At 47.1% G+C, this 27,755-nt stretch overlaps 1 protein-coding gene across 2 annotated transcripts in view; it reads left to right on the plus strand.

Moving 5' to 3' along the window:
• LOC147105378 (lysine-specific demethylase 5B-like) overlaps nt 1–27,755 on the plus strand; it is a 169,953-nt gene that overhangs the window by 70,338 nt on the left and 71,860 nt on the right. For both annotated transcript variants that reach the window (XM_086011674.1, XM_086011675.1), the window contains 4 exons: nt 4,527–4,646; nt 4,992–5,186; nt 10,010–10,191; nt 22,709–22,833. In XM_086011674.1, the coding sequence (XP_085867800.1) occupies nt 4,527–4,646; nt 4,992–5,186; nt 10,010–10,191; nt 22,709–22,833 (622 nt within the window). The remainder of the gene's footprint in view (nt 1–4,526; nt 4,647–4,991; nt 5,187–10,009; nt 10,192–22,708; nt 22,834–27,755) is intronic.

Here is a 27,755-nt window from a genome sequence, read left to right on the forward strand (position 1 = left end):
AAAGCCCAATCTTGACCCATCTATCCTTGCAAGCTAGCACCCCATCTCCAACTTCCCTTTCCTCAAAGTCCTTGAATGTGTTGTCACCTCCAAAATCCATGCTCATCTTTCCCGCAACTTGATGTTTAAAACTCGACAATCGGGTTTCTGCCACTGGCACAGCACTGAAACAGCCCTAACCAAGGTCACACATGCCATCCTTTGACTGGGACCGTGGTGCATTATCCCCCCCCTCATTGTTCTTCTCAACTTCTCTGCACTCTTTAACACAGTTGATCATACCATCCTCCTCCAGCGTCGCTTCTCTGTTGTTCAGCTCAGTGGAACGACCCTTCTTGTTGTACTCTTGTCTATCCATTTGTAGCCAGATCATCTCCAGCTATGGCTTCTCCCCCTGCACCGGCACCGTTGTCTCCGAAGTTGCCCAGGGATCTCTCCTTTGCTCCTTCCTCTTCCTCATCTACATTCTACCCTTTAGTAACATCATCCGAAGACATGGAGTCAGGTTTCTGCCAATACCCAGCTCTACTTCACCACTTGCCTCAACCCCTCCAGTGTCTCTGTTGTCCGACTACTTATTGACATTCAGCCTTGAATGAGTCGCAATTTCTTCCAGTTAAACATTGCGAAGACTGATGTCGTCGTCTTTGGCCCCTGCCACAAGCACCATACCTTCTCCACCGCTCCCCAGCCATTGTCTCAGGTTGAACCAGACTTTGCAACCTCACAATGCTATTGGCCCTGAGCTGAGCTTCCATCCCTGTATCCTCACAAAGATTGCCGACTTCCACCTCTAACATCACCTGTCTGCTACTGCTGAAACTCTCATCTTTGCCTTTGTCCCCTCCAGACTTGACTATTCAAACCGACCTCCCACCTTCTACCCTCTAAACCTTAGCTCATCCAAAACTCTGCTGCCTATATCCTAACCCACACTTAAGTCCTGCTCACCCATCACCCATGTGACTGTTGACCTACATTGGCTCCCAGTCACCCAATGCATCAAATTTAACATTCTCATCCTTGTGTTTAAATCTCTCCATGGTCTTGCCCCTCCCTATCTCTAATCTTCTTCAGCACTACACCCCTCGGAGCATTCTGCATTCCTCCAACTTTGATTAAGTGCAACTTCCCCTCCCTTCGTCCCACCATTGGCAGCTGTGCCTTCAGCCGTCTAGGACCTACACTCTGGAATTCCTTCCCTAAACCTCTCCACTTCCCTCTCCTCCTTGAAGAGCCTTCTTAAAGCCCACCTCCTTGATCAAGCTTTTTGTCATCGCTCCCGATGTCCTTTTTGGCTTGGCATCAATTTTTGTCTGATTACGCTTTGGTGAAGCACATTGGGCTTGCTTTCCTACACTAATGGTGCTATATAAATGCCAGTTGTTGCGATTTGGTCTCTGTTCCTCTGGTTGTACAGTCCAAGATCCTATTTACTCTTTACTGCTGCCAGACATTGTATTGTGATCTATTCACCAGTACCCCCAAATCCACCTCCTGTGTCATGTCCTGTACAATAATGCGATTTAACTTGCATTACTTCTAGTTATTTTTTTCCCAGTCTTGTGATTACTTTTATTCACATTTAATGACATTGTAACCAGTAACTGACCTGGGACTGATCCCTGAGGTACTCACTGGTTACCTTCTTTCATGCTGTTCCAGCTCAGTGTACAACCACCCTTTGACCTCCTCTGTTTCAGCCAAGTTCTGGTCCATTTCAGGAGCTTTTCGCCTACCAGTCTTGTGGATGAGACACCTTTGTGGCATTTCCATATAGATTTTATTTTATTTTTCCCCCACTTATGTGGATCACCATAAGAATGGCGTTGGGGAACTTAATTAATTTTGTGTGATTGCTGTCTCAATCTGACTAATTGTGTACTACTAGCATCGGGAGAGTCTCTTTATTCAGCCTTTCATGGACTCCCCTCTGGTTTTTGCATGTTGAGATAAAATAATGGAAATCTTCCATACAGTGCTAAAACCTCTTCCTCTTTCACTGAACCCCTGCAGAAAAAGACTGTCCATGGATGTTTACTGTCATCAGGTGCAATATTAATTTATGTATGCATTCAAGAATGACTGCAGGCAAGCAAAGATAATGTAGGATTTTAAAACCTAAAATAATCAAATTCAAATTTCTGTGCCAAATTGCAGAAGGAGAGGAGCAAACCCACTGATTGGACTGGCTTGTTTTGTGCAAGATCAACAACTTTTATCAATCCCGCTATTATTTCAGTGGTTTGTCTTGGAGTATATTACAGTACTGCAAATGTAGTGACTTAATATATTAATTTTTTACTTATTTACTAATTAAATATCAGCTTTGAACAGGCCATTAAAATATAGTATTTATCAATATGAATATTCATAATGTGGTTACAATGCAGTACTGACAACTAGATTTATAATGCGCTGGACTGAATTTCAAGTCATCACTTTTGGGGTTGCTCTCTGTTTGCAATGTTCCTCTTTACTGGTACTTCGACTTATTTGTAGACAAGTGCTGTGCGTGTGTGTACACACATACGTATCCCTCTGCATCCTTTTCCCTCTCCTCTGACTCTTTCTATTTCAGCTATTCATATTTGGTGCTTCTGCTCTTAATGTAGATATTGTTCAATTTGCTGCTGTTCACTGCTCTGTTCCTCTGCATTTTGTCTCCTTCACGAATAGCTATTTCTTCCTAACCTAGCACCTACCTTCTAACCTTTTAGTTGTCTCTCTGCCACCTGTCTACTGACTTTATTTTTTACTGTTGACTTTTGTAACTCTCTTTAACTCGAAGCTGTTTTAGTTCCCTCATTCTGCCTCCTCTCTCTTTTTATTTTGTGTCCCTCTTGTTCTATCGTAGTTTTTTTTAACCACATAAAACTAACTTGCTTTTGTAAGTCTGTCTGTTCTTCCCAAAGCTTGTTGACAGGGCAGTGACATATGGTTATCACTCGATAGTATGATTTGACATTTAGTGCTCCAGCCTGTGAACACGAGATAGGTATCCTGCTGTCCAGCATATGCACATATCACAATAACAGCACAACTAAAGTAATGCTAACCAGTCCTCTCCAGCTGCAACCACTACACTAAACGTAACCAACAAAACGACACTCTGCCTTCTCTGCACAGCATCATTGTTCTGCTCATAACAAACATCACAAAAATTGCTAATCAAATCTGCATGACAATTTTGGACAAATTCGGTTAAAAATAAGTACATGTGCTAAAACTATGATAGGAGCTGAAAAGGTGTGGTTTGCAGACGTGGGTAGTGTTTCATTAGAAAATCAAAGCAGGTTAGGCAAGTTGAGCTGGATTATGGTCAGTGCGATAGTAACTACAGCACTGTGCAAAACATTGTCAGCAGAAAAGGAAAAAGGGACTAAGATAGGACTCCTTTCTTTCATGGTAGGACGTTGTTGCTGACCACTTTTTATCTAATGAATTGAAAAGGACTGAAAAAAATGCCAATCGCTTATTATGTTTTTGAAATCAAAAGTTATGGAATTCAGCATCAAACATTAAGTGAAGACAGATGTTTGCCTGCTGGCAGGAAGACTTCATTATTCGAGCAACCAGACCTGGGGGGAAAAATTAATATTGCCTCTTTTAATACCCCAAAAGTGGGAGTCAATCAGAGTTCACTTCCATGGTTTGAAATATTATCAACAAATAAATTGCCTTTAAATGTGTGTATCCTTGAACCCAAGGAGACTCCCTGGACAGCAACATGTTACTGTTTGTTTCAAATGTCTGTTCAGAGTATTTTCCTAGCAATGAAATAAGCCAGTATTGTACTATTTCCTGTTGTGTGTTTTATTTCTACAATGGATGCAAGAAAGATTTTAAGATTTATGCCCTTTAGTTAAAAGCACACTTCCCACAACTGCACAGTAGAGTGCAGTGGTCATAACGGGTAGTTTGCTTCAGCAAGAAAGATATAAGGAAACTGGTAAAATCAGAAATAAATTTGGTTTTTTTTCTGCGCTGTAAAGCATTCTGAGCCATTGGTTAACTTATTGTCTAGGAACTGTGTGCAGGTGAGACATGCAACACTGGGTAATAAATTAAAACACAGTAAAGAGAGCACTGACCATGAAGTAGTGTCACAAATTCCAAACGTTGTAAAGAGCGATACACAATTAAGCGTGGTATCTGTTGTCCCTGATTACCTTACTGTTTGATTGTAGCTGTTGGCTAGAAACAGCATTGGAAATTTTGTATGGAACTCTGTGAATTTATGAGTTGAATTGATATTGATACCGGAACAGAACTTCGGGTCACACAAGGATCCAATGTAACATTTTCAATTATACAACAATTCAGTGGAAAACATTTTCTCTAATTCATCAAATGTATTTTTGCTCTAATTTATAAGATCTGGTTTCAGAAACTTACCCATGTATAGATTGGATCCAAAACTGAGAAATTGTAGGCATAAATCTTGTTGGCTGTTGTCCTTTACCATGTTGATTGTGGTGTGTTGAAATTGATGTTTGCCAACAATATCTGTTTTCTCAATGCAGGTTTATAGAACTAATCAGTGTGCAGGGGAGTTTGTCATCACATTCCCTAGAGCCTATCACAGTGGCTTTAACCAGGGCTTCAACTTTGCAGAAGCAGTGAATTTCTGCACGATGGACTGGGTAAGTGTGCTCATTCAGTTCATGTATGGAGAAAATGCAGAGCAAGTCTTTCTGACTCTTCATATACTGTATAAAGAAAAACCGGTAATTTATAGTTTAAAATCTGGATGAATAATCTCAATTAAATGGAATATATTTGTTACATTAATATATCTCCTTGATCGAGTATTAAAACCAGGAGCTGAAATGTTTTTGGAGCCCTCAGACGAACATTTATAGTGCACATCGATTTGTGGCTCAAAGTCTTTGCTCCTAGACTATTACACTGTTGCCAACACTGCCCTGGAATGTTTTTTTTAATTGCTGTTTGAGAAGTGTGTCCTGCTGAGTGTGTTTGTCTTGCAGCTGCCAATGGGCCGACAGTGTGTGGAACATTATCGTCTCCTGAACCGTTACTGTGTTTTCTCTCACGATGAGATGATTTGTAAGATGGCATCTAAGTCAAAGGATCTGGATGTCGTTTTGGCGTCTGCTGTCTATAAAGATATGATCGTTATGATAGACGAGGAGAAGAAATTGCGGGAAGCAGTTCGCAAAATGGTGAGTTACAGAAAATAAGTATTTATAATACAGAAGGTCCTTTTATTGATATTTTCCATCACAAGGACTGTTCACCACCTCAACATTCTGCTCCTGCCCCAGCCTCGGTCTCCTTGCTGTTGAATCCCTCTGTGTGTCACCTACAAGCTCAACCAAACATGCCCCCTGCTGGCCTGCCATCCTCCACTGGCCATGAAGTCCAACTTGTGTAAAACTCTGCCATGTGCATCCTGTCCCTTATTAAGTCCCTCTCCACTATACTCGTGTCCTGACTAACCTACCCTGGCTTTCTGTTTGCCCAGCACATCAAATTTAAAATCATTGGCCCACAATTTGTGATCAGAGACTTCCCGCGGCGGATGCCTCCGACCTGCAAAAAATCTACGAATTTACCTGGTGGCCCGGGAGGTATGGAGAATTGTGATCCTGGGCGCCTCCGGGTACGTGCAGGCCGAGGCCTACGTATCCCAGGGTCCTCCTCTGAATAATCCATTCTTATAACTTAACCCTTCAGTGCATTCCTCCCTTTCCATTTGCTGCACCATTAATGGCTGAGTATTCTGCTGCCTGGTTCCTATCCTCTAGAATTTTCCTGCTCCACCCAACTTCTGCCTCCTTTAAAAACGGTGGCATAGTGGTTAGCACTGTTGCCTCACAGCGCCAGGGACCCGGGTTCGAATCCGGCCTCGGGCGACTGTCTGTGTGGAGTTTGCACATTCTCCCCGTGTTTGCGTGGGTTTACTCCGGGTGCTCCGGTTTCCTCCCACAGTCCAAAGATGTGCAGGTTAGGTTGATTGGCTATGATAAATTGACCCTTAGTGTTAGGGGGATTAAATACGTGGGGTTACGGGGATCGGGTGGGATATGTGTCGGTGCAGGCTCGATGGGCCGAAATGGCCTCTATCTGCACTGTTGTGATTCTGTGAAAATACATCTCTTCAATAAGCTTCTGGTTACCTCTCTTAATCCCTCTGTTCCTGTCTGAGTGTCTGTTTCCTCTATGCCTTTCTTTAAGTGTCTTCGGAGGCTTTTTAATATTAGAGGTGCTTTCCAAATATTAAGTTGCTGCAAATTTTACTAGTTGCATTTTTATGCTGGAAAACATAAGGACTGTTCCTAAGTAGCCAGTTTCAGCATGAAACCCCTGGGTCAAGTATGCAGAGTAAAGCTTTTCCTCAACTATCCTATTAAATGCTTCCAAGTCAGTTAAATGCAGAGTAAGGCTCCTTTAAACTGACCCAACATTTTTTACATTAGTCCTCAACCTATACTGCATTACTGCAAGTCTTCCAGTTATCCTGGAAATTAGCAAAATGGTTTTGAATTATGGGTAGTTTTATGCTGTGGGCCTACACTATGGATTTTATGTGAAAGAAGTTTGTGCAGTCTCAGAGATAGGAGACATTTTAAAAAGCACTAAAATAATTTTTAAATAATTGCTGCTGGCACTGGGAGAAAGTTTCACAATTTAAGAAAAAAATCTAAATGGTCTGAGCCCGTGATTACATTGATGTTTGTGATGGCGTACTTAGCCAATTTTGAATAGTAGATGGTCTGTGGGCAGAGGCTACAAGAAAAAAAGTCGTCTTTACCTTGATGGCCCGGAATTTGCGATTAGTGGCAAAACGGCAGCAGTTTCGCCGTCATTACCACCACAAAATCATGGCCAATGTTTGTGAAAATATGCTGGCTCTATCTGTTTTGTATCTTTTACTTGAATGTGCCGGGATAAATGAGTAACCTGAAATGTTAATGTTCTATTTTTTATTATATTACTATGAAACAAAGCAAATGGAAAAAGTCAACTGTATTGGTTCATTTACAAAGTATCTCCATAGATGTGCACTTTGAATGCTACTCCAAATCCTAATTGCCATTGGGAATTTTTTTCTTAAATTGTGAAACTACTTTATCTCAGTGACGGCAGAAATTATTTAAATTATTTTAGTGCTTTTAGATTAAAAATACCCGAATAGCAAAAGACAACCCATAGATGTTGGCCAGCATGGAGGTTCTTTATTTTGTATTATACAAATATAAGTTGTACCTTTTTTAATTAAAAAATAAATTAATAAAAATAATTTCTGGGGATATGGGCATCTCTGGCAAGACCAGCATTTATTGCCCATCCCAGTAGCCCTCGAAGGTGGTGGTCAGCCGCTTTGTTGAACCACTGCAGTCCATGTGATGAAGGTGCTGCCACAATGCTGTTAGGCAATTAGTTCCAGGATTTTGACCCAGCGATGATGAAGAGTGGGACCAAGTCAGGATGGTGCGTTACTTGGAGAGGAACTTGGAGGTGGTGGTGTTCTCGTGCGCCTGCTGCTCTTGTTCTTCTAGGTGGTTGAGGTCGCGGGTTTGGGAGGTGCTGTCGAAGAAGCCTTGGCAAGTTACTGCTGTGCATCTTGTAGACTGTACACACTGCAGACATGGTGCCCCGGTGGTGCAGCCATGCTAGTGGTTACTGATTGAAGTAAGTGAGTCTGGACATAATGGCCATTCTGTGCTTTCACCTTACTGTGGAATAAAGTAGCTTAACAATTTATATATGGCCTCCACTCTTCCAAGTATTTGCTCAATGCACCTTCAGAAAGATTGAAAAAGTGCACTTGCAAAAGATATCAATCTGTAATTCACGTCACAAGAGACACTATTGTTAACGCTCCCGGGCCACAGTGTTGTACATGCAGATGTAAAGCAATGTGAGTCAACTCCCACAAAAGTAAGATTCATAGATTGCTTACGGGAGCACCTAGCACCTGACACTCTGAGCCCGAGATGCTATCTACAGCAGATTCAAGTTTATAACAAATTATCCAAGTTATTTTCCAAAACAATCAAAAGCAAATGTAATGTGAAATGAGATTCATTTGGGGGAGGAGGTGGGGAGGTTGAATAGCAAGCCAGTATGAGCGGAGAGAAATAGGATGCAGGGTGAAGACTGGAGAAATGAGAAAGTTGTTTTACAACGAGTTGTACTTTTATTGTACCTTTCACATAACCAGGCCCTTTACGGAGGCTTCAGGGTTTCTATATTGAAAAAAGGATAAAACTATAGCCAAAAGAGAATTTTGGCTATTTGCTGTCTCAATAGCAGGTAAAGTCTAAGCCCAAGTGATCTTGGTAGACTTGCAGGTAGAAGAAGGGGATTTTTTTTTTGAAACCAAGCAGATTTCTTTTTCTTCTTCTTCCCACACTCCTCAGTAATGGTAGACCGGATTCCTGAAACTCCTGTGCTTCAGATTACAGCAGAGAAGGAGGCCATTCAGCCCATTGTGCCTGTGCTGGCTCTTTCAATGAGCTATCGAATTAGTCCCACTCCCCCTGCCCTTTCCCCACAGCGCTGCAAAGTTTTCCACTTCAACTATTTATCCAGTTACCGTTTAAAAGTTATTATTGAATTTGCTGCCACCACCCTTTCAGGCAGTGCATTTCAGATTATCAACTCGCTCATGCCTCTCGTTTTTTTGCCAATTACTATAAATCTGTGATTGATGTTTACCAACCCTTCTGCACTTTCTACCAATAGGGAAAAAAATAGGTAATAGCACACAATTAGTATTTGTACAATACAATGCCCAAGTTCAGTTCCTCCAAAGATACAGAGATCCTCCCATCCTTGACGAAAGGACACCAGTAGAAGTCAACTTGGAAGGTTTTTCTGGCCCAGTGCCTAAAACTAAAAATGATGAACCTGAATACACAGTCTTTCATTGCCATCGGGAGAGAGACGGGCACTTCTTTTCACTCAAAGCTGTACCAGTATTCAACTGATTCAGTTTTGAAGGGAAGCAGGAAAAGAAAAGCACCTTCCGCCATCCCACTTCCCAATTTGTGTCTCTGTCCTGAGGATTCAGGAAAGGATAACGTAAGAGAAATGTCAAGACTGTAGAACAGAGTAGTGATTTGGGTAAAAATAAGTAGTGAGTCAGGAAGGGATAGGGCATCAGTGACTAAGGTGACATCAGGGAAAAATAGAAAAAAGTTAAAGCTAAAGGCACTATATTTGTGCGAAGCATTCGCAACAAAATAGATGAATTAATAGCACAGATAGAAATAAATGGGTTTGATCTAATAGCCATTGTGGAGATATGGTTGCAGAGTGGCCAAGGTTGGGAACTAAATATGCCAGGATACTTGACTTAGAAAAGTTAGGCAAAATGGAAAAGAAAGGGGTGGTTGATAGCCCTGCGAAACAGTGGGCTAAAGACAGTGGAGAGAAAGGACCTTACCTCGGAAAATCAAGATGTAGAATCACTTTGGGTGGAGCTAAGAAACAAGGGGCAGAAAACACCGGTGGGAGTAGTTTATGGGCCCCCCTAATGATAGCTGAAGTGTTGGGCACAGTATAAATCAGGAAATTAAGAGGCACATGTAACAAGCATAATAGAGTAATCATGGACTTGAGTTTGTCCAGTCTATATGAAAATTAAAGTTTTTGTTTTCTGACATGTTTTTAAAATGCTTGCGGACCTTCTAATTTCAACAATTGTCAGGTAATTCCATACCTACAAACACCACTGGTTCATCCTCTGATGTGCTGGGTTGTGATGAATTAGCAGATAGTTAGAATTGTGAATGGGACATTCTGGCAGAATGTTTCACAGCTTTGATAGGCTGTCTGTGAAGCTCCTCTTCACAGATTCTTTTAGGATATTTCAGGATAGGTTTATTCTGGTCTTGAACATAAAATCTGAACTATGACATGGGCCCTTTCTGCTCATCTGTTAACAGACCTGAGCACTCTGTGGAAATAACTGAAGGTCAGATTAAACCTGAATATAAATTTTCACAAATGAATTAATCTATTTTCCTCATTCTAGGGAGTAATTGATTCTGTGAGGGAGAAGTTCGAGTTATTGCCTGATGATGAGCGACAATGTGCAAAGTGCAAGACTACTTGTTTCTTGTCTGCAGTCTCATGCCTTTGTAAATCCAACCAGCTGGTTTGTCTGTACCATGCTAAGGAACTCTGCACATGTCCACCACACAGATGTCAGCTCAGGTAAATAATGCAAGAACTTTCCTGTCTAGATTGAACCTTGCTCTTTGATGCAACCAGTAAACCTTGGCAGTAGATATATACTGGGGAAGTTACATTATGAGATGTATAACCTTGTACAGTTAAGCTCTATATATGTTATTGGTCTGATTTGAGATGGGCCAGGTAGACATGCTTCACTGAGGCCATGGCCCAGATATTCCGATCCCTTTGGGTGGGCATGCGCTGTGTACCCACCCATAGGGACATCGGAAATGCCGGTTTCAGGCATGCACAGCGCGTGGCTGAAAATCTGCATTTCCAACCTGTCAAGAATGGTCTTGACAGATCCTCTGGCTGCCCTGGAGGAGGGCCTCTGTGGGCGGATAGTTCTGCTTTCTGGAGACCCTCCACCCGCAGAAACCCCTTACAATTCTTACGCCTGGTAAAAGCAGGTGTAAGGTCTGCTTTTCCCAGGATAAGAGTTGAAAAAAAGTTTTAAAAAAAAAAAAAAAATTCACTGATTTATCATTTAAAAATACTTTTTTAAAAAAAAGGTAAGTTTATTTTTAGCCCCGTAAAAACTTTAATTTTTTTCAAAAAATTAAGTTTTTGTTTAAAATACTTAATTTATTGTAATTTCAAATCATTTTAAAAATGTGATTTTTAAAAAAAATGTATTTAAAGTTTTACTATTTTTTCATTGATCTCCATTCATATATTTGACAGGTCTTCCTGTCAAATGTAAGAAGGGAATCTCCCTTCTGTGATTAGCTCCCCATAGCCCACATGATCCCAGGGACGCTGCGAACTAAATGCGCCTCTGGGATACGTGGGCCCTGCGCACTTCAAGTTTGGTGAGGCCCAGGAGCGGAAGCGTGTGTGTCCCAGGAGCCCTCAAGTAAGGGCGCAGATTTTTCCAGATCGCAGGCCTCCGCCCGCGGAAAATACGGGCCCATATAAACCCGAGTGTGGTTGGAGCTGAAAAGGAGTTCCCAGGAGTTGCCACCTTATTTCATTAACCAAAGGATGTTACGCTTTGGGGTTTCTGCTGCCTCTGTTTTCCAATTCTAGATATTTTTGAGTTCCATGTTTCAGACTACTATCTTGGGGATGTAGGGTTCACGTATGGCACAGAGGGTTTTCAGTTGCCCTTCTATCTAGGTAAAATTTGTAGCATGCTCAGGTAATGGAACATAGAAGCCTCTTATTAATTCAGCCAGTGGTACTGTCCCATGGCTTCACAGGATCCTCCTAGACTTTAGCAGCAGAATAACACTACACTAGAGCTTATTTTAGGCTTTTATGCCAAACAAATGCATTAAACAGTAGTAGAACAAACACAGCAGTATCCCAACGTACATATTTAAGGTAGTCAAGTTTGGATAGCTCCTTGTAATAGAAAGCAGCAATTGATATACTGTACTATAAATCATTTTCTTGTATAGCAGTTGTTGCCTTTTCTCACCAACCCTAGAAGCTCTCTGGCCTGACTAAATTTAGTCAAAGGTTCCAGATGTACTCTGATAAATGACCTTTGTTACCAGGACCCGATGTACTTCAATAACTGTAAATACAAAAGGAATTGTTCATCAAAAATATATTTGAAGTCTCGCAAGCCGCTGCAAAAGTGTTAAATAAGCTTTTTGTCTCGGTTTTTACCAAGAAGGAGACGGTTAAATATTTGATCTGGAAAGGGAACTAGAGGATGTTGCAGAAGGCATTATTCACATTACTACCAGCATGGTTTCCAAACAACTGTACAATTTTGCAGTAAATAAATCTCGGGCCAGATAAGATGCAACTGAAGACACTTAAGAAACAAAGGGAGGAAATTGCAGGAACTCTGGCACAAATCTTGCAGAAATGACTGAATACTGGAGAGGTGTCTGGGGCCTGGAGAAAGGCAGATGTTACTCTTTTTAAATGTAGCAGAACTGATGCAGGAAACTACTGACCAGTGAGTTTGAAGTCCATTGTGGGTCGTCGTCGTACGTGTCTTCACACTGTTCCCTTTGGGGAACTGTATGAAGTGGTGGAAGGATTTCTGGCCGCGATTAACGCTCCTTCCGTGACCGTAACCATCTTCGTATCAGCCATTAGGGTGGTTAGTCCTATGGCGGGAGGGTTTTACGGGCTCCCACAACCCATACCAGGGGGAGGGGCCACCCACGGACGCAAGTATCCCGCTGGATGTCAACCCAGAATTTAGAGCCGGAGCTCCGACTCCACTTGCCGGGATTGTCTGGAGCAGGGTTCGAAACCCTACGCCTTCTGGCCCAGCGGCGGGGATGCTACCGCTACGCCAAAGGCCCACTCCCATTGTGGGTAAAGTTATGGAAACTTTTATTAATAAAGATAAGGGGGGGGGCAAAATTGAGCTCTGTAGCGCCTGCTTTTTGGGAGTTAAGAGGCCCCTTAAGCGACAAAAATGGTGCCCGTGGCACGCATGCGCACACTTCCGGTGGGAAGTGCGCCAGACGCCATCTTCATGAAAGTGTTTGCGTGTGCACGCAAGCACCTATCGTCCACCAGCAGCATGCAGAGCAGGCAGATCATAACTTCAATGATTTGACGCCAGCTCTGACATTTTGGAGCTCCATGCTCCATCCTACTCCCTATCTTATACTAGCACAGCTGAACATGTGTTAAACAGCATGAAGGACCCCCCCCCCCACCCACAGTGCTATTTAAAGGGATCACGAACTACTTACAGGTTAGTTGCAGGATTATTTCTTCTGGCTGTTGCTGCAATTCTGTGTGTTTTGGTACTTTTCCATACTTGTTAAAAGTTTCAGTAGTCAACAGGGAGTGGTCTGGCTGGTGCTGAAGTACTTTTTTGGTGACTTAAAGGCTTGTGCACAAACCAGTTGCTTCTAGACATGGATGGCCTAGTTGGGTTTCCTCTTGGCATTGAGCATAACTGGGAGAATGAATAGAGGCCACGCAGAGCAGGAGAAGCTGCTAGAAGAGGGAGGAGGGGGAAGAAGGACTCTCAGCAGGATGCCATATTCAGAGGGTTTTTAAGGAGCAGATCTGTTGGAGAACAGCTGGCAGGAGTGCTGTGGTGCCCTGGAAGACCTTTTGCCCACTGGTATTCAGAGCCATGATGGCAGCAGTCTGAGCTTCCATGACAGCAGTCTGAGCTTCCACTCAGACGTTGGGTGGATGCTGCTTGCGCAGCAATGGAAGCTGAGATGTTGGTCATCAGACGCTGCATCATGGTTGGCTCCACAGGTGTGTTGATGGAGGTGGCCACTCTTTCCATGTTGGAAAGGATGGGCTCCAAGCTCTGCGCAAAGCCCTGTGGCAAGTTGGTGCTGGATTCCTCCATGCTCCTCGACATTGAATGCAGGCTTCCCAGGGCACCGGGCATTTAGGTGTGTACACCCGTTGGCCGCCTCTGTAGCCTGCCCATCGCAGTCCACATCTGAGTCCTCTGCAGCGGAACTAATGTGCGACCTCATCCTCCAGAGAGCTGGCATCTGCACTATCCTTTTCCCCCAGCCCTGGCTCCAGCTCACTTGTGCACGGTGTCTCACCACATGCGGAATCCCACCTTTATGCTATTCTCTAAATTACACGCAGTATCTGTATCTGAGCTAGTGGCTGTGACTGTGAAATCGAGTGACGGTGTCCCTTTATCTTCACTTTCCTCTTGTTAGCTGCCTAGGCAGCTTCCAGTTCTTGAGTATCTGAAATGAAAAAGGGACAAGCGTTGGGTTTAAAAAAAAATCATTCACAGAATGTGGGTGTTGCTGGCAAGGCCAGCATTTATAACCCTTCCCTAATTGCCCATGAGAAGGTGGGTGGTGAGCAACCTTCTTGAACCACTGCAGTCCGTGTGGTGAAGGTACTCCCACAGTGCTATTGAGGAGGGAGTTCCAGGATTTTGACTCGGCGACGATGAAGGAATGGCGATATATTTCCAAGTCAGGGTGGTGTGTAACTTGGAGGTGGTGGTTTCCCATTCACCTCCTTTTGTCCTTCTAGGTGGCCGAGGTTGCGGGTTTGGGAGGTGCTGTCAAAGAAGCCTTGGCAGTGCATCTTGTAGATTGTACACAGTGTGTCAGTGGTGGAGGGAGGGAATGTTTAAGGTGGTGGATGGGGTGCCAATCAAGCAGGCTGCTTTGTCCTGGATGGTGTTGAGCTTCTTGTGTTGTTGGAGCTGCACTCACCCAGGCAAGTGGAGAGTCTTCCAACACATTTCTGACTGCTTTGTAGATGGTGGAAAAGCTTTGGGGAGTCAGGAGGTGAATCACTCGCTGCAGAATACTCAGCTTCTGACCTGCCCTTGTGGCTGGTCCAGTTAAGTTTCTAGTTAGTGTTGACCCTGAAATTGTTGATGGTAGGGGATTCAACGATGGTAATGCCATTGACTGTCAAGGGGAGGTGGCTAGACTCTCTCTTGTTGGAGATGGTCATTGCCTGGCACTTGTGTGACGCAAATGTTACTTGCCACTCATCAGCCTAAGCCTGAATGTTGTCCAGGTCGTGCTGCATGCAGACACTGACTGCTTCATGATCTGAGGAGTTGAGTGGAACTGAACACTCTGCAATCATCAGCGAACATCCCCACTTCTAACCTTATGATGGAGGAACTCCTGCAGCGATATCCTGGGGCTGAGATGATTGGCCTCCAACAACCACAATCATCTTCCTTTGTGCTGGGTCTGACTAGCCAGTGGAGAGCTTCCCGATCCCTATTGACTTCAGTTTTACTAGGGTCCTTGGTGCCATACTCTGTCAAATGCTGCTTTGATCTGGAGGGAAATCACTCTCGCGTCACCTTGTAGTCTTCAAGATGTAGCCTGGAAAGTTTGGAATACATCCTCTGACTTGCATTCTACTGTTTTGGCTGTGCAGTTGAATATTATGTTGGCCTTGTTGATTGCTGCTCTATATTGATTGGACTTTTAGTGCCATGTTTACGAAGACTCATGGGTCACTTTCTTTCTTGGCTATTTCAATACCATTTCTAAAGGAAATGCATTGCCTATTTTTCTTTGCTATATGCTGTACTTTGTACTGGTCTTGACTATATTTCATCATCCTATATTTCTCGTTTACAAATTTTGTCCAATTCATTTTGAAATTTCTGAGCTGCCTCTCCTGATTTCACAGACTCCTAGTTTGGTATCAAGTGTAAATTTATACAAATTAGTAAATGTACTGGTTCCAACACCAACTCTTGAGACACCCCACCCCAACATAGCCCCTTTAACGAGTACTCAATTTTCTACCCTGCAGCCACTTCCTTATCCACTCCTAGGGTGTACCCTGAATCCCTGTAGCTTTGAATTTAACTCCTACCTTTTCATGTGGGACGTTGCAAAAGCCTTTTAGGAGTCGAGCTGCAACATGTCAGTGGGTTCTTCCGCAGTCCACTTGGGCTGTTAGTTCCTCAAAGCAGGATCTTCCCTTTTTGAATCCATTGGTACACTGTGCGGAAAAGGACCGTGTGACTTGGTTAATTAAGCAGCATGTATGTACCGAGCACCCACTTCCTCCCCGCACAGTGTACCAAGCACCCACCCCTTTTCCGCAGTGTATGTACCGAGCTCCATCCCCCTCCTCGTGTAGTGTACCGAGCACCCACCCCTTTTCCGCAGTGTATGTACCGAGCTCCAGCCCCCTCCTCGTGTAGTGTACCGAACACCCACCCCTTTTCCGCAGTGTACCGAGCACCCGCCCCTTTTCCGCAGTGTACCGAGCACCCGCCCCTTTTCCACAGTGTACCGAGCGCCCGCCCCCTCCCCGCGCGGCGTCTGTACCGAGCGTCCGCCCCCTCCCCACACGGCGTCTGTACCGCGCGCTCCTCCCCCACCCCGCCATTCAGTAAGATCATGGCTGATCATCGACCTCAACTCCGCTTTCCTGCCCGATATCCATATCCCTTGATTCCCCTAGAGTCCAAAAATCTATCGATCTCAGCCTTGAATATATTCAAAGACTCAGTATTCACAACCCTCTGGGGCAGAGAATGCCAAAGATTCACAACCCTCTGAGTGAAGAAATGCCTCCTCATCTCAGTCTTAAATGGCCTACCCCTTATCCTGAGACTGTGCCCCCTAGTTCTAGACACTCCAGCCAGGGGAAACAACCTCTCAGCATCTACCCTGTCAATCCCCCTCAGAATCTTGTATGTTTCAATGAGATCACCTCTCATTCTTCTAAACTCCAGAGAGTATCGGCCCATTCTACACAATCTCTCCTCATAGGACAGCCCTCTCATCCCAGGAATCAATCTAGTGAACCTTCGTTGCACCGCCTCCAAGGCAAGTATATCCTTCCTTAGATAAGGAGACCAAATCTGTGCACAGTACTCCAGGTGTGGTCTCACCAAGGCCCTGTACAATTGTAGCAAGACTTCCTTACTCTTATACTCCAACCCCCTTGCAATAAAGGCCAACATGCCATTTGCCTTCCTTATTGCTTGCTGTACCTGCATACTAGCTTTCTGTGTTTCTTGCACGAGGACACCCAAATCTCTCAGAACACCAACATTTAAAAGTTTCTCACCATTTAAAAAATATTCTGTTTTTTCTATTCTTCCTACCAAAGTGAATAACCTCACATTTCCCTACATTATACTCCATCTGCCACCTTACTGCCCACTCACTCAGTCTATCTATATCCCTTTGCAGACTCTGTATTCTCCTCGCAGCTTACAGTCCCACCGAGCTTTGTGTCGTCAGCTAACTTGGATACATTACACTCAGTCCCTTCATCTAGGTCATTAATATAGATTGTAAATAGCTGAGACCCCAACACTGATCCTTGCGGCACCACTAGTTATAGCCTGCCAACCTGAAAAAGACCCGTTTATCCCTACTCTGTTTTCTGTCCATTAACCAATCCTCTATCCATGCTATTATATTACCCCCAACTCCATGAGCTCTTATCTTGTGTAATAACCTTTTATGTGGCACCTTATCGAATGACTTTTGGAAATCCAAATATACTACATCCACCAGTTTCCCTTTATCTACCCTGCTAGTTACATCCTCAAAAAACTCCCAATAAATTTGTCAAACATGATTTCCCTTTCATAAAACCATGTTGACTCTGCCTAATCATGTTATGATTTTCTAAGTGCCCTGATACCACTTCCTTAACAATGGATTCCAGCATTTTCCCAACGACTGGTGTCAGGCTAACTGGCCTGTAGTTCCCTATTTTCTCTCTTCCCTCCTTGCTTGAATACATTTGCTACCTTCCACTCCACTGGGATGTTCTAAAATCTAGGGAATTTTGGAGCTCAAAACCAATGCATCCACTATCTCTGCAGCCACTTCTTTTAGAACCTTATGTAGGCCGTCCAGTCCAGGGGATTTGTCGGCTTTTAGTCCCATTAGTTTCTCTAGTACTTTTTCTCTACTTATATTAATTACGTTAAGTTCCTCACCCTCATTAGACCCTTGGTTCCCCACCATTTTCGGTATGCTTTTTGTGTCTTCTACTGTGAAGACAGATACAAAATATTTGTTTAACGTTTCTGCCATTTCCTTATTCCCCATAATAATTTCTCCCGTCTCAGCCTCTAAGGGACCAACGTTTACTTTTGCTACTCTCTTCCTTGTTACATACTTGTAGAAGTTCTTACAATCTGCTTTTCTATTTCTTGCTAGTTTTCTCTCATTCTATTTTTTCCCTTTTTATCACTTTTTTGGTCATCCTTTGCTGGTTTCTGAAACTCTCCCATCCTCAGGCTTACTACTATTCTTCGCAACTTTATAAGCTTCTTCTTTCAATCTAATACTATTCTTAAACTTCTTTAGTTAGCCACGGATGGATCACTTTTCCCGTGGAGTTTTTGTTTCTCAATGGAATGTATTTTTGTTGAGAATTATGAAATATTTCTTTAAATGCTAGCCACTGCTTATCTACCGCCATACCTTTTTAATCTATTTTTCCAATCTGCCAAAGCCAACTCACCCCTCATACCTATGTAATTGGCTTTATTTAAGTTTAAGACTCTCGCTTCAGACTTAGAATTTCACATTAAGTTTGAGTGACTTGCCTATGCATTCCATGACCTCATCCTCCAGACTACCTTTGCCAATTTGAGTTGTCCAGTCTATATGAAGATTAAAGTCCCCCACGATTATTGCATTACCTTTGTTACAAGCTCCTACTATTGATTAATATTCTGTCCAATGGTATAGCTACTGTTGGGGGGCCTATATACTACTCCCACCAGTTTTTTTCTGCCCCTTGTTATTCCTTATCTCCACCCATACTGATACTACTTTCTGATCTTTCAAGCCAAGATCCTTTCTCTCCACTGTCCTTACGTCATCCTTTATTATTAGGGCTACCTCCCCCTCCCCTCCTTTTCCATTCTGCCTATCATTTCAAAACTTCAAGTACCCTGGAACATTTAGTTCCTAACCTTGGTCACCTTACAACCATGTCTCTGTAATGGCTATTAGGTCAAACCCATTTATCTCTTTGTGCCACTAGTTCGTCTATCTTGTTACGAATGCTTCATGCATTCAGATAAAGAGCCTTTAATTTAAATTTATTACCATTACTTCCTGCTTTGACTTTAATTCTCTGCTGCACTGCTGCTGTTAAACACACTGTCCCTTCCTGTCGCACTCTGCTGATTTTTACCCAAATCGCTACACGGCTCTATTGCCTTGGCCCGTCTCTGTAGATTTCTAAATTTCCCCTCACATGACCTCACCCCCTGCTTTTTAGTTTAAAGCCCTATCTACAGTCTGAGTTATTTGATTCACCAGGACGCTGATCCCAGCCTGGTTTAAGTGGAGCCCGTCCTGACGGACCAGCTCCCTCTTTCCCCAGTACTGGTGCCAGTGCCCCATAAATTGAAACCCCTTCGTCCCACACCACTCTGAGCCACGCATTTAACACTCTGATCTGCTTGACCCTATGCTAATTTGTGCGTGGCTCAGGTAGTAATCCAGAGATTATTACCCTTGAGGTTCTGCTTATTAATTAAGACCCTAACTCCTCAAACTCCCTCAGCAGAACCTCATTCTTCGTTCTGCCTATGTCGTTGGCTCCTACATGGACCACGACAGCTGGATCCTCCCCCTCCCACTCCAAGTTGTTTTCCAGCCGCGAGAAGATATCCTTAACCCTGGCACTGGGCAAGCAACACAGTCTTCGGGACTCTCTTTCATGGCTGCAAAGAGCAGTATATATCCGTATGTATGTACTGAGCCCCCACCCCCTCCCCGCACAGTGTATGTACTGAGCCCCCTCCCCGCACAGTGTATATACCGAGTCCCCGCACAGTGTATATACCGAGTCCCCGCACAGTGTATGTACTGAGCCCCCACCCCCTCCCCGCACAGTGTATGTACTGAGCCCCCACCCCCTCCCCGCACAGTGTATGTACTGAGCCCCCTCCCCGCACAGTGTATGTACCGAGCCCCCGCAGTGTACATACTGAGCCCCCTCCCCCTCCCCGCACAGTGTATAGACCGAGTCCCCGCACAGTGTACAAACTGAGCCCCCGCCCCCTCCCCGCACAGTGTATGTACTGAGCCCCCACCCCCTCCCCGCACAGTGTATATACCGAGTCCCCGCACAGTGTATGTACCGAGTCCCCGCACAGTGTATGTACTGAGCCCCCACCCCCTCCCCGCACAGTGTATATACCGAGTCCCCGCACAGTGTATATACCGAGTCCCCTCCCCGCACAGTGTACATACTGAGCCCCCACCCCCTCCCCGCACAGTGTATATACCGAGTCCCCGCACAGTGTATGTACCGAGCCCCCGCAGTGTACATACTGAGCCCCCACCCCCTCCCCGCACAGTGTATATACCGAGCCCCCGCACAGTGTACATACTGAGCCCCCTCCCCCTCCCCGCACAGTGTATAGACCGAGTCCCCGCAGTGTATGTACTGAGCCCCCTCCCCCTCCCCGCACAGTGTATATACCGAGTCCCCGCAGTGTATGTACTGAGCCCCCTCCCCCTCCCCGCACAGTGTATAGACCGAGTCCCCGCAGTGTATGTACTGAGCCCCCTCCCCCTCCCCGCACAGTGTATATACCGAGTCCCCGCAGTGTATGTACTGAGCCCCCTCCCCCTCCCCGCACAGTGTATAGACCGAGTCCCCGCAGTGTATGTACTGAGCCCCCTCCCCCTCCCCGCACAGTGTATAGACCGAGTCCCCGCAGTGTATGTACTGAGCCCCCTCCCCCTCCCCGCAGTGTATATACCGAGTCCCCGCAGTGTATGTACTGAGCCCCCTCCCCCTCCCCGCACAGTGTATAGACCGAGCCCCCGCAGTGTATGTACTGAGCCCCCTCCCCCTCCCCGCACAGTGTATGTACTGAGCCCCCTCCCCCTCCCCGCACAGTGTATATACCGAGTCCCCGCAGTGTATGTACTGAGCCCCCTCCCCCTCCCCGCACGGTGTATATACCGAGCCCCCGCAGTGTATGTACTGAGCCCCCTCCCCGCACAGTGTATATACCGAGCCCCCGCAGTGTATGTACTGAGCCCCCTCCCCCTCCCCGCACGGTGTATATACCGAGCCCCCGCAGTGTATGTACTGAGCCCCCTCCCCCTCCCCGCACAGTGTATAGACCGAGTCCCCGCAGTGTATGTACTGAGCCCCCTCCCCCTCCCCGCACAGTGTATATACCGAGTCCCCGCAGTGTATGTACTGAGCCCCCTCCCCCTCCCCGCACAGTGTATATACCGAGTCCCCGCAGTGTATGTACTGAGCCCCCTCCCCCTCCCCGCACAGTGTATATACCGAGCCCCCGCAGTGTATGTACTGAGCCCCCTCCCCCTCCCCGCACGGTGTATATACCGAGTCCCCGCAGTGTATGTACTGAGCCCCCGCCCCCTCCCCGCACGGTGTATATACCGAGTCCCCGCACAGTGTATGTACTGAGCCCCCTCCCCCTCCCCGCACAGTGTATAGACCGAGTCCCCGCACAGTGTACATACTGAGCCCCCGCCCCCTCCCCGCACAGTGTATATACCGAGTCCCCGCACAGTGTATATACCGAGCCCCCGCAGTGTATGTACTGAGCCCCCTCCCCCTCCCCGCACAGTCTATATACCGAGTCCCCGCAGTGTATGTACTGAGCCCCCTCCCCCTCCCCGCACAGTGTATATACCGAGTCCCCGCAGTGTATGTACTGAGCCCCCTCCCCCTCCCCGCACAGTCTATATACCGAGTCCCCGCAGTGTATGTACTGAGCCCCCTCCCCCTCCCCGCACAGTGTATATACCGAGTCCCCGCAGTGTATGTACTGAGCCCCCTCCCCCTCCCCGCACAGTCTATATACCGAGTCCCCGCAGTGTATGTACTGAGCCCCCTCCCCCTCCCCGCACAGTGTATATACCGAGCCCCCGCACAGTGTATGTACTGAGCCCCCTCCCCCTCCCCGCACAGTGTATATACCGAGTCCCCGCAGTGTATGTACTGAGCCCCCTCCCACTCCCCCTCCCCGCACAGTGTATAGACCGAGTCCCCGCAGTGTATGTACTGAGCCCCCTCCCCGCACAGTGTATATACCGAGCCCCCTCCCCGCGCCGTGTATGCACCGAGCCCCCTCCCCGCGCCGAGTATGCACCGAGCCCCCTCCCCGCGCCGTGTATGCACCGAGCCCCCGCCCCCCTACCCGCACAGTGTATGCACCGAGCCCCCTCCCCGCGCCGTGTATGCACCGAGCCCCCTCCCCGCGCCGAGTATGCACCGAGCCCCCTCCCCGCGCCGTGTATGCACCGAGCCCCCTCCCCGCGCCGTGTATGCACCGAGCCCCCTCCCCGCGCCGAGTATGCACCGAGCCCCCTCCCCGCGCCGTGTATGCACCGAGCCCCCGCCCCCCTACCCGCACAGTGTATGCACCGAGCCCCCTCCCCGCGCCGTGTATGCACCGAGTCCCCGCACAGTGTATGCACCGAGCCCCCGCCCCCCTCCCCGCACAGTGTATGCACCGAGCACCCACCTACTGACTCTGCTGTGTTCTACTGAAGGGATGATATTTGGTTTTACTTGGTTGTTTTCAACAATTTTTGCTTTTTGAAAAGTAATGATATAAGAGCTGTAGAGAGGAGATGCGTTCTTGTAATGCTCCTCGTTCGTGGCTGAGCCTGCGATATATTTCTCTTTCTTTGGTCTTGCTCTTGCACACACTAGTGGTGATGCACAATGTTGGACTGCCTGTTTTTGAAGTGGTGTTTTACAGGTTTGAGGCTAAAACCTGAAGAGCAAGGTCAAGTGGGAAGTTTGCTTTGCCTGTGCTACTTTTTTCCTGAGTGATTTATTAAGGTTATATAAATTTAATGTAAACATAGATTATAAATGTATATTGTTGTAGTCAAAGAATTGATGCTTGTAGCATTTTAATACAAGAGACCAGCAGCCGTGGATTTGAAATTGCTCACCAGCGGAGTGCAGGCATGGACCAACACAGAGACACATATAGCTGCTGAACGCTCTCCAATCGGTTACGTTTCTGCACATTGATTCTGTGTTTGTGATCAAATGTTTTCACTTCATTTCTTGTTCTTTACTGTTCAACTTTTCTCTTCCCATCCAGGTATCGCTATGCCTTGGATGACCTCTATCCGATTCTGAGTGCATTAAAATTACATGTAGCAATGTATGATGAATGGTCTTCCAAAGTGACTGATTTTCTGGAAGCAAAAGATGATGAGAAGAAAAGTAAGTTTGGAAATGCTATTCGGGCGGTACCTGTGGCATAGTGCTGTGCAGCTCCAATGCACTTGTACCATTGACTGGCAAGATGTTAGATGCCGAGTTTCCTATCTCAGCAATTATGATGAAGCAGCAAGTGGAAGGAAAGGTATTTCCAAGCAAAAATAGAGAAAATGTTCAAGGGAGTGTTGCCCAAGACCACACTCATGTACCTGTTAGTGAATGGCTATGAGATACGTGCATTTAAAATTTAAAAAAAAAAGGATATATTAAATAAACTAATCAAACTCAGAGGATAAAACCCCTGGTCCGGATGGATTGCATCCACGCATTTTAAAAGAATCTAGGGAAGAGATAGAAAAGAGGCATTACTACACATTTAATAATTCGTTAGAAAAAGGTGTAGTGCCAGAGGACTGGCGGATAGCTAACGTAATACCGATATATAAGGGAGATAGAACATGTCCAGGGAATTAGACCAGTCAGCTTAACATCGGTGGTAGGAAAAATAATGGAATTCCTACTAAAGGAGAAAATAGAAGAACATCTAGGAACCAAAAATATAATAATGAATAGTCAACATGGATTTCAAAAGGGAAAGTCTTGCTTGACCAACTTTATTGAATTTTTTGAAGAGGTAACAGAGAGAGTAGACAATGGTAATGCAGTAGATGTAATTTATCTAGATTTTCAAAAGGCCTTCGATAAGGTACCACATAATAGACTGATGAACAAGGTCAGAGAGTGCAGAGTCAGGGGACAAGTAGCAGAATGGATTGCTGGCTGGCTTCAGGACAGAAAGCAGGGAGTAGGAGTAAAGGGTAGCTATTCATAGTGGAAAAATGTGGATTCCACAAGAATCTGTGCTGGGACCACTGCTGTTCACAATTTACATTAACGATTTAGACTTTGAAATCAAAAACACAATTTCTAAATTTGCGGATGACACCAAATTGGGGGGGATAGTCAATACTGAGGAGGACTGCAACAAATTACAGGAGGATGTTAATGTGGTAAACCACTGTTAACTCTGTACAGGTCCGGGCATGTCTCTGCCCCTGGCTCCACCCCTAAGCCCGGGTATAAAGGTGACTCACCACCCTTCCCCTGGGAGCTCTTAGGATGGATCCACTAGCAGAGGCGTACTCCAGTTCTTAGTCAATAAAAGCCTACTTCGTATAAGTTCAACTCGTAGTCTTTGGTGTTGTTGATAGTGCATCAATTTTATTGACTAAATTTTCGACATGGAGCAAATCTTGAAGCCGGAACGTTTAGACCTGGATCCTCAAGCAGCAGATGCAGCCAATAACTTTGAACACTGGCTGAGCTGTTTCGAAGCCTTCCTGGAGGCCTCCAGCACTACCGTCACTACAGATGACATGAAAGGGCTTGTCTTGAACTCACGGGTGAGCCACCGAGTCTACTCGATCATCCGAGACGCCACAACTTACGCGGCCGCCATCGCGACGCTAAAGGAACAATACGTGAGGCCTGTTAACGAGGTCTACGCCAGACACCTCCTGGCTACCCGAAAACAGCGCCCCGGGGAATCGGGCGCCGAATATTTACTGGCACTGAGAGTCCTTGGCCGGGCCTGTAATTGCAAAGCAGTGACAGCCAAGGAATGCACGGAAGACCTGATCCGAGACGCCTACGTAGCCGGCATCAGGTCCAACTATACACGGCAGAGGCTGCTGGAACAGAGGGGGCTCGACCTGCAGAAGACGGTGGCCCTCGCTAACTCGTTAGACGTGGCCCTCCAGAACATGGACGCCTACCCCCCTGACCGGATGGCCACGTGGATGTCACGGGAGCAGCCATCTTGGGACCCGGTAAGGCCACAAGCCGCCAGCAGCCCAACTACAGCTGCAATGACCAGAGGCCAGAAATGCTACTTCTGCGGCCAGGCCAAGCACCCCAGGCAGCAATGCCCAGCAAAGGACGCGACCTGCTCCAAATGCGCAAGAAAGGCCACTACGCGAGAGTGTGCAGGGCAAAATCGACCCCCAATTCCAGCAGCGCCGCGTGTGAATCGTGCAGGCCGCCATTTTGGACCCCACCAACCACGTGTGAGCCGTGCGGGTCGGCATTTTGGGCACCACCAGCTGCGGGGGAGCCGCCATCTTGGACACCATTTCGGGACCAGGCCCCCGGCGCGGGCGAATACTACAGCGACCCACCGACCTCGACGATGGCCTCCATCACCCTGGACCAATCTAGGCCCCATCAACTAGCCAGGTCCATGATGAACGTAAAGGTAAATGGCCATGCCACAAATTGCCTTTTCGACTGCGGAAGCACGGAGAGCTTCATCCACCCCGACACGGTGCGACGCTACTCCCTATTGGTTATGCCCACACGCCACCAGGTCTTTATGGCCTCAAAGTCCCATACGGCGGACGTCGGCGGCTACTGTGTAGCGACTCTGACAGTGAACGGCGTGGAGTACAGAGATTTTAAATTCCTCGTCCTGCCACAGCTCTGCGCTCCCGTACTGCTAGGATTAGACTTCCAGTGCCATCTGGAGAGCGTCACGATGGCATATGGCGGGCCCCTGCCCCCACTTACAGTCTGCAGCCGGCAGAATTTAAAAACGGCGCCGCGCAAAGTATGCAGCCTGTCCACCCTGAAGGTCAAACCCCCCCCCTGTTGTTTGCTAACCTCGCCAAAGACTGCAAGCCAATTGCTACTAAAAGCAGGCGGTACAGTGCCGGGGATAGGAGCTTTATTAAATCAGAAGTAGAAAGACTCCTGAGGGAAGGGATTATCGAGGGCAGCACCAGCCCATGGCGAGCCCAAGTGGTGGTAGTGAAGACCGGCGAAAAACAGCGCCTGGTTATTGATTACAGCCAGACGATCAATCGATACACGCAATTAGACGCATACCCACTTCCCCGCATATCTGACATGGTCAACCAGATAGCACAATACCGGGTATTCTCGACGATTGATCTGAAGTCGGCATACCACCAGCTCCCCATCAGGCCTGAGGACCGCCAGTACACGGCCTTCGAGGCTGACGGTCGCCTCTACCACTTCCTCCGCGTCCCCTTCGGCGTCACCAACGGGGTCTCGGTCTTCCAAAGGGAGATGGACCGGATGGTTGACCAGAACGCGCTGCAGGCCACCTTCCCCTATCTAGACAACGTCACCATCTGCGGGCATGACCACGACGCCAACCTAGAAAAATTTCCTCCGTACGGCCCAACGGCTGAATCTGACATACAACAGAGAAAAATGTATGTTCCGCACCACACGCCTCGCTATTCTTGGCTGCGTGGTGGAAAACGGAGTCATCGGCCCCGACCCCGACCGAATGCGCCCCCTCCTGGAACTACCCCTCCCCCACTGCCTAAAAGCCCTGAAGAGATGCCTAGGGTTCTTCTCTTACTACGCCCAGTGGGTGCCCAACTATGCGGACAAAGCCCGGCCCCTCATCAAGTCAACCTCCTTCCCCCTGACGGCAGAGGCCCGTGCGGCCTTCACCCTCATAAAAGAAGACATTGCGAAGGCCACAATGCACGCAGTGGATGAGTCCATCCCTTTCCAAGTGGAGGGCGATGCACCCGACTTCGCCCTAGCCGCAACCCTTAACCAGGCGGGGAGACCCGTGGCCGCCTTTTCACGGACCCTCCAGGGCCCCGAAATTCGACACTCCTCAGTCGAGAAGGAGGCCCAGGCGATAGTGGCGGCTGTACGGCACTGGAGGCATTACCTGGCCGGTAAACGTTTCACCCTGCTCACTGACCAACGGTCAGTAGCATTTATGTTTAACAACAGACAAAGGGGGAAAATCAAAAATGATAAGATATTGCGGTGGAGGATCGAGTTTTCCACCTACAACTACGATATCTTATACCGGCTCGGGAAACTTAATGAGCCCCCAGACGCCCTATCCCGTGGGACATGTGCCAACGCACAAGTCGATAGGCTACGGACCCTCCACAATGATCTCTGCCACCCGGGGGTCACCAGGTTCTTCCATTTTATTAAAGCTCGCAACCTGCCTTACTCCATCGAGGAGGTCAGGACCATGACCAGGAACTGCCAGTACTGCGCCGAATGCAAACCACATTTTTATAGGCCAGACAGGGCACACCTGATTAAAGCCACCCGCCCCTTCGAACGTCTCAGCGTCGATTTCAAGGGGCCCCTTCCCTCCTCTGACCGCAACACATACTTCCTCAATATTATTGACGAGTACTCCCGTTTCCCCTTCGCCATCCCCTGCCCGGACATGACCAGCGCCACAGTCATCAGGTGCCTCAACGACCTGTTCGCCATATTTGGCTTCCCCAATTACACCCACAGCGACAGGGGCTCGTCGTTCATGAGCGACGAGCTGCGCCAGTACCTGCTCGAGAAGGGCATAGCCACGAGCAGGACTACCAGCTACAACCCCTGGGGTAACGGACAGGTAGAGAGGGAGAACGCAACGGTGTGGAAGACCGCCATGCTCGCCCTAAAATCCAAGGGCCTCCCAATCTCCCGCTGGCAAGATGTCCTCCCCGATGCGCTCCACTCCATACGATCACTGCTCTGTACTGCCACAAACGCCACCCCTCACGAGAAGATGTTCGTCTTCCCCAGGAAATCCACCTCGGGGACATCACTACCGCCATGGCTGACGTCTCCGGGACCTGTCCGGCTCAGGAAACACGTGAGGAGCCATAAGACGGACCCCCTGGTCGAAAAGGTTCACCTCCTCCACGCCAACCCACAGTACGCCTACGTGGCGTATCCTGACGGGCGGGAGGACACCGTCTCAATTCGAGACCTCGCACCCTCAGGTACCACCCGAAACACCATCGATCACCATCCACTACCTCCACCCACCACCACTACCCACGACGCACCACCGGGGTGTCTACCACGAACTGACGACATGCCGGTGCCATCCCTACCCCGAGAGGACGACACGTCAGTGC

Source organism: Somniosus microcephalus, chromosome 18 (assembly GCF_052327205.1).
Source record: "Somniosus microcephalus isolate GS21.2 chromosome 18, FLI_Smic_1.0, whole genome shotgun sequence".
NCBI lineage: Eukaryota > Metazoa > Chordata > Chondrichthyes > Squaliformes > Somniosidae > Somniosus > Somniosus microcephalus.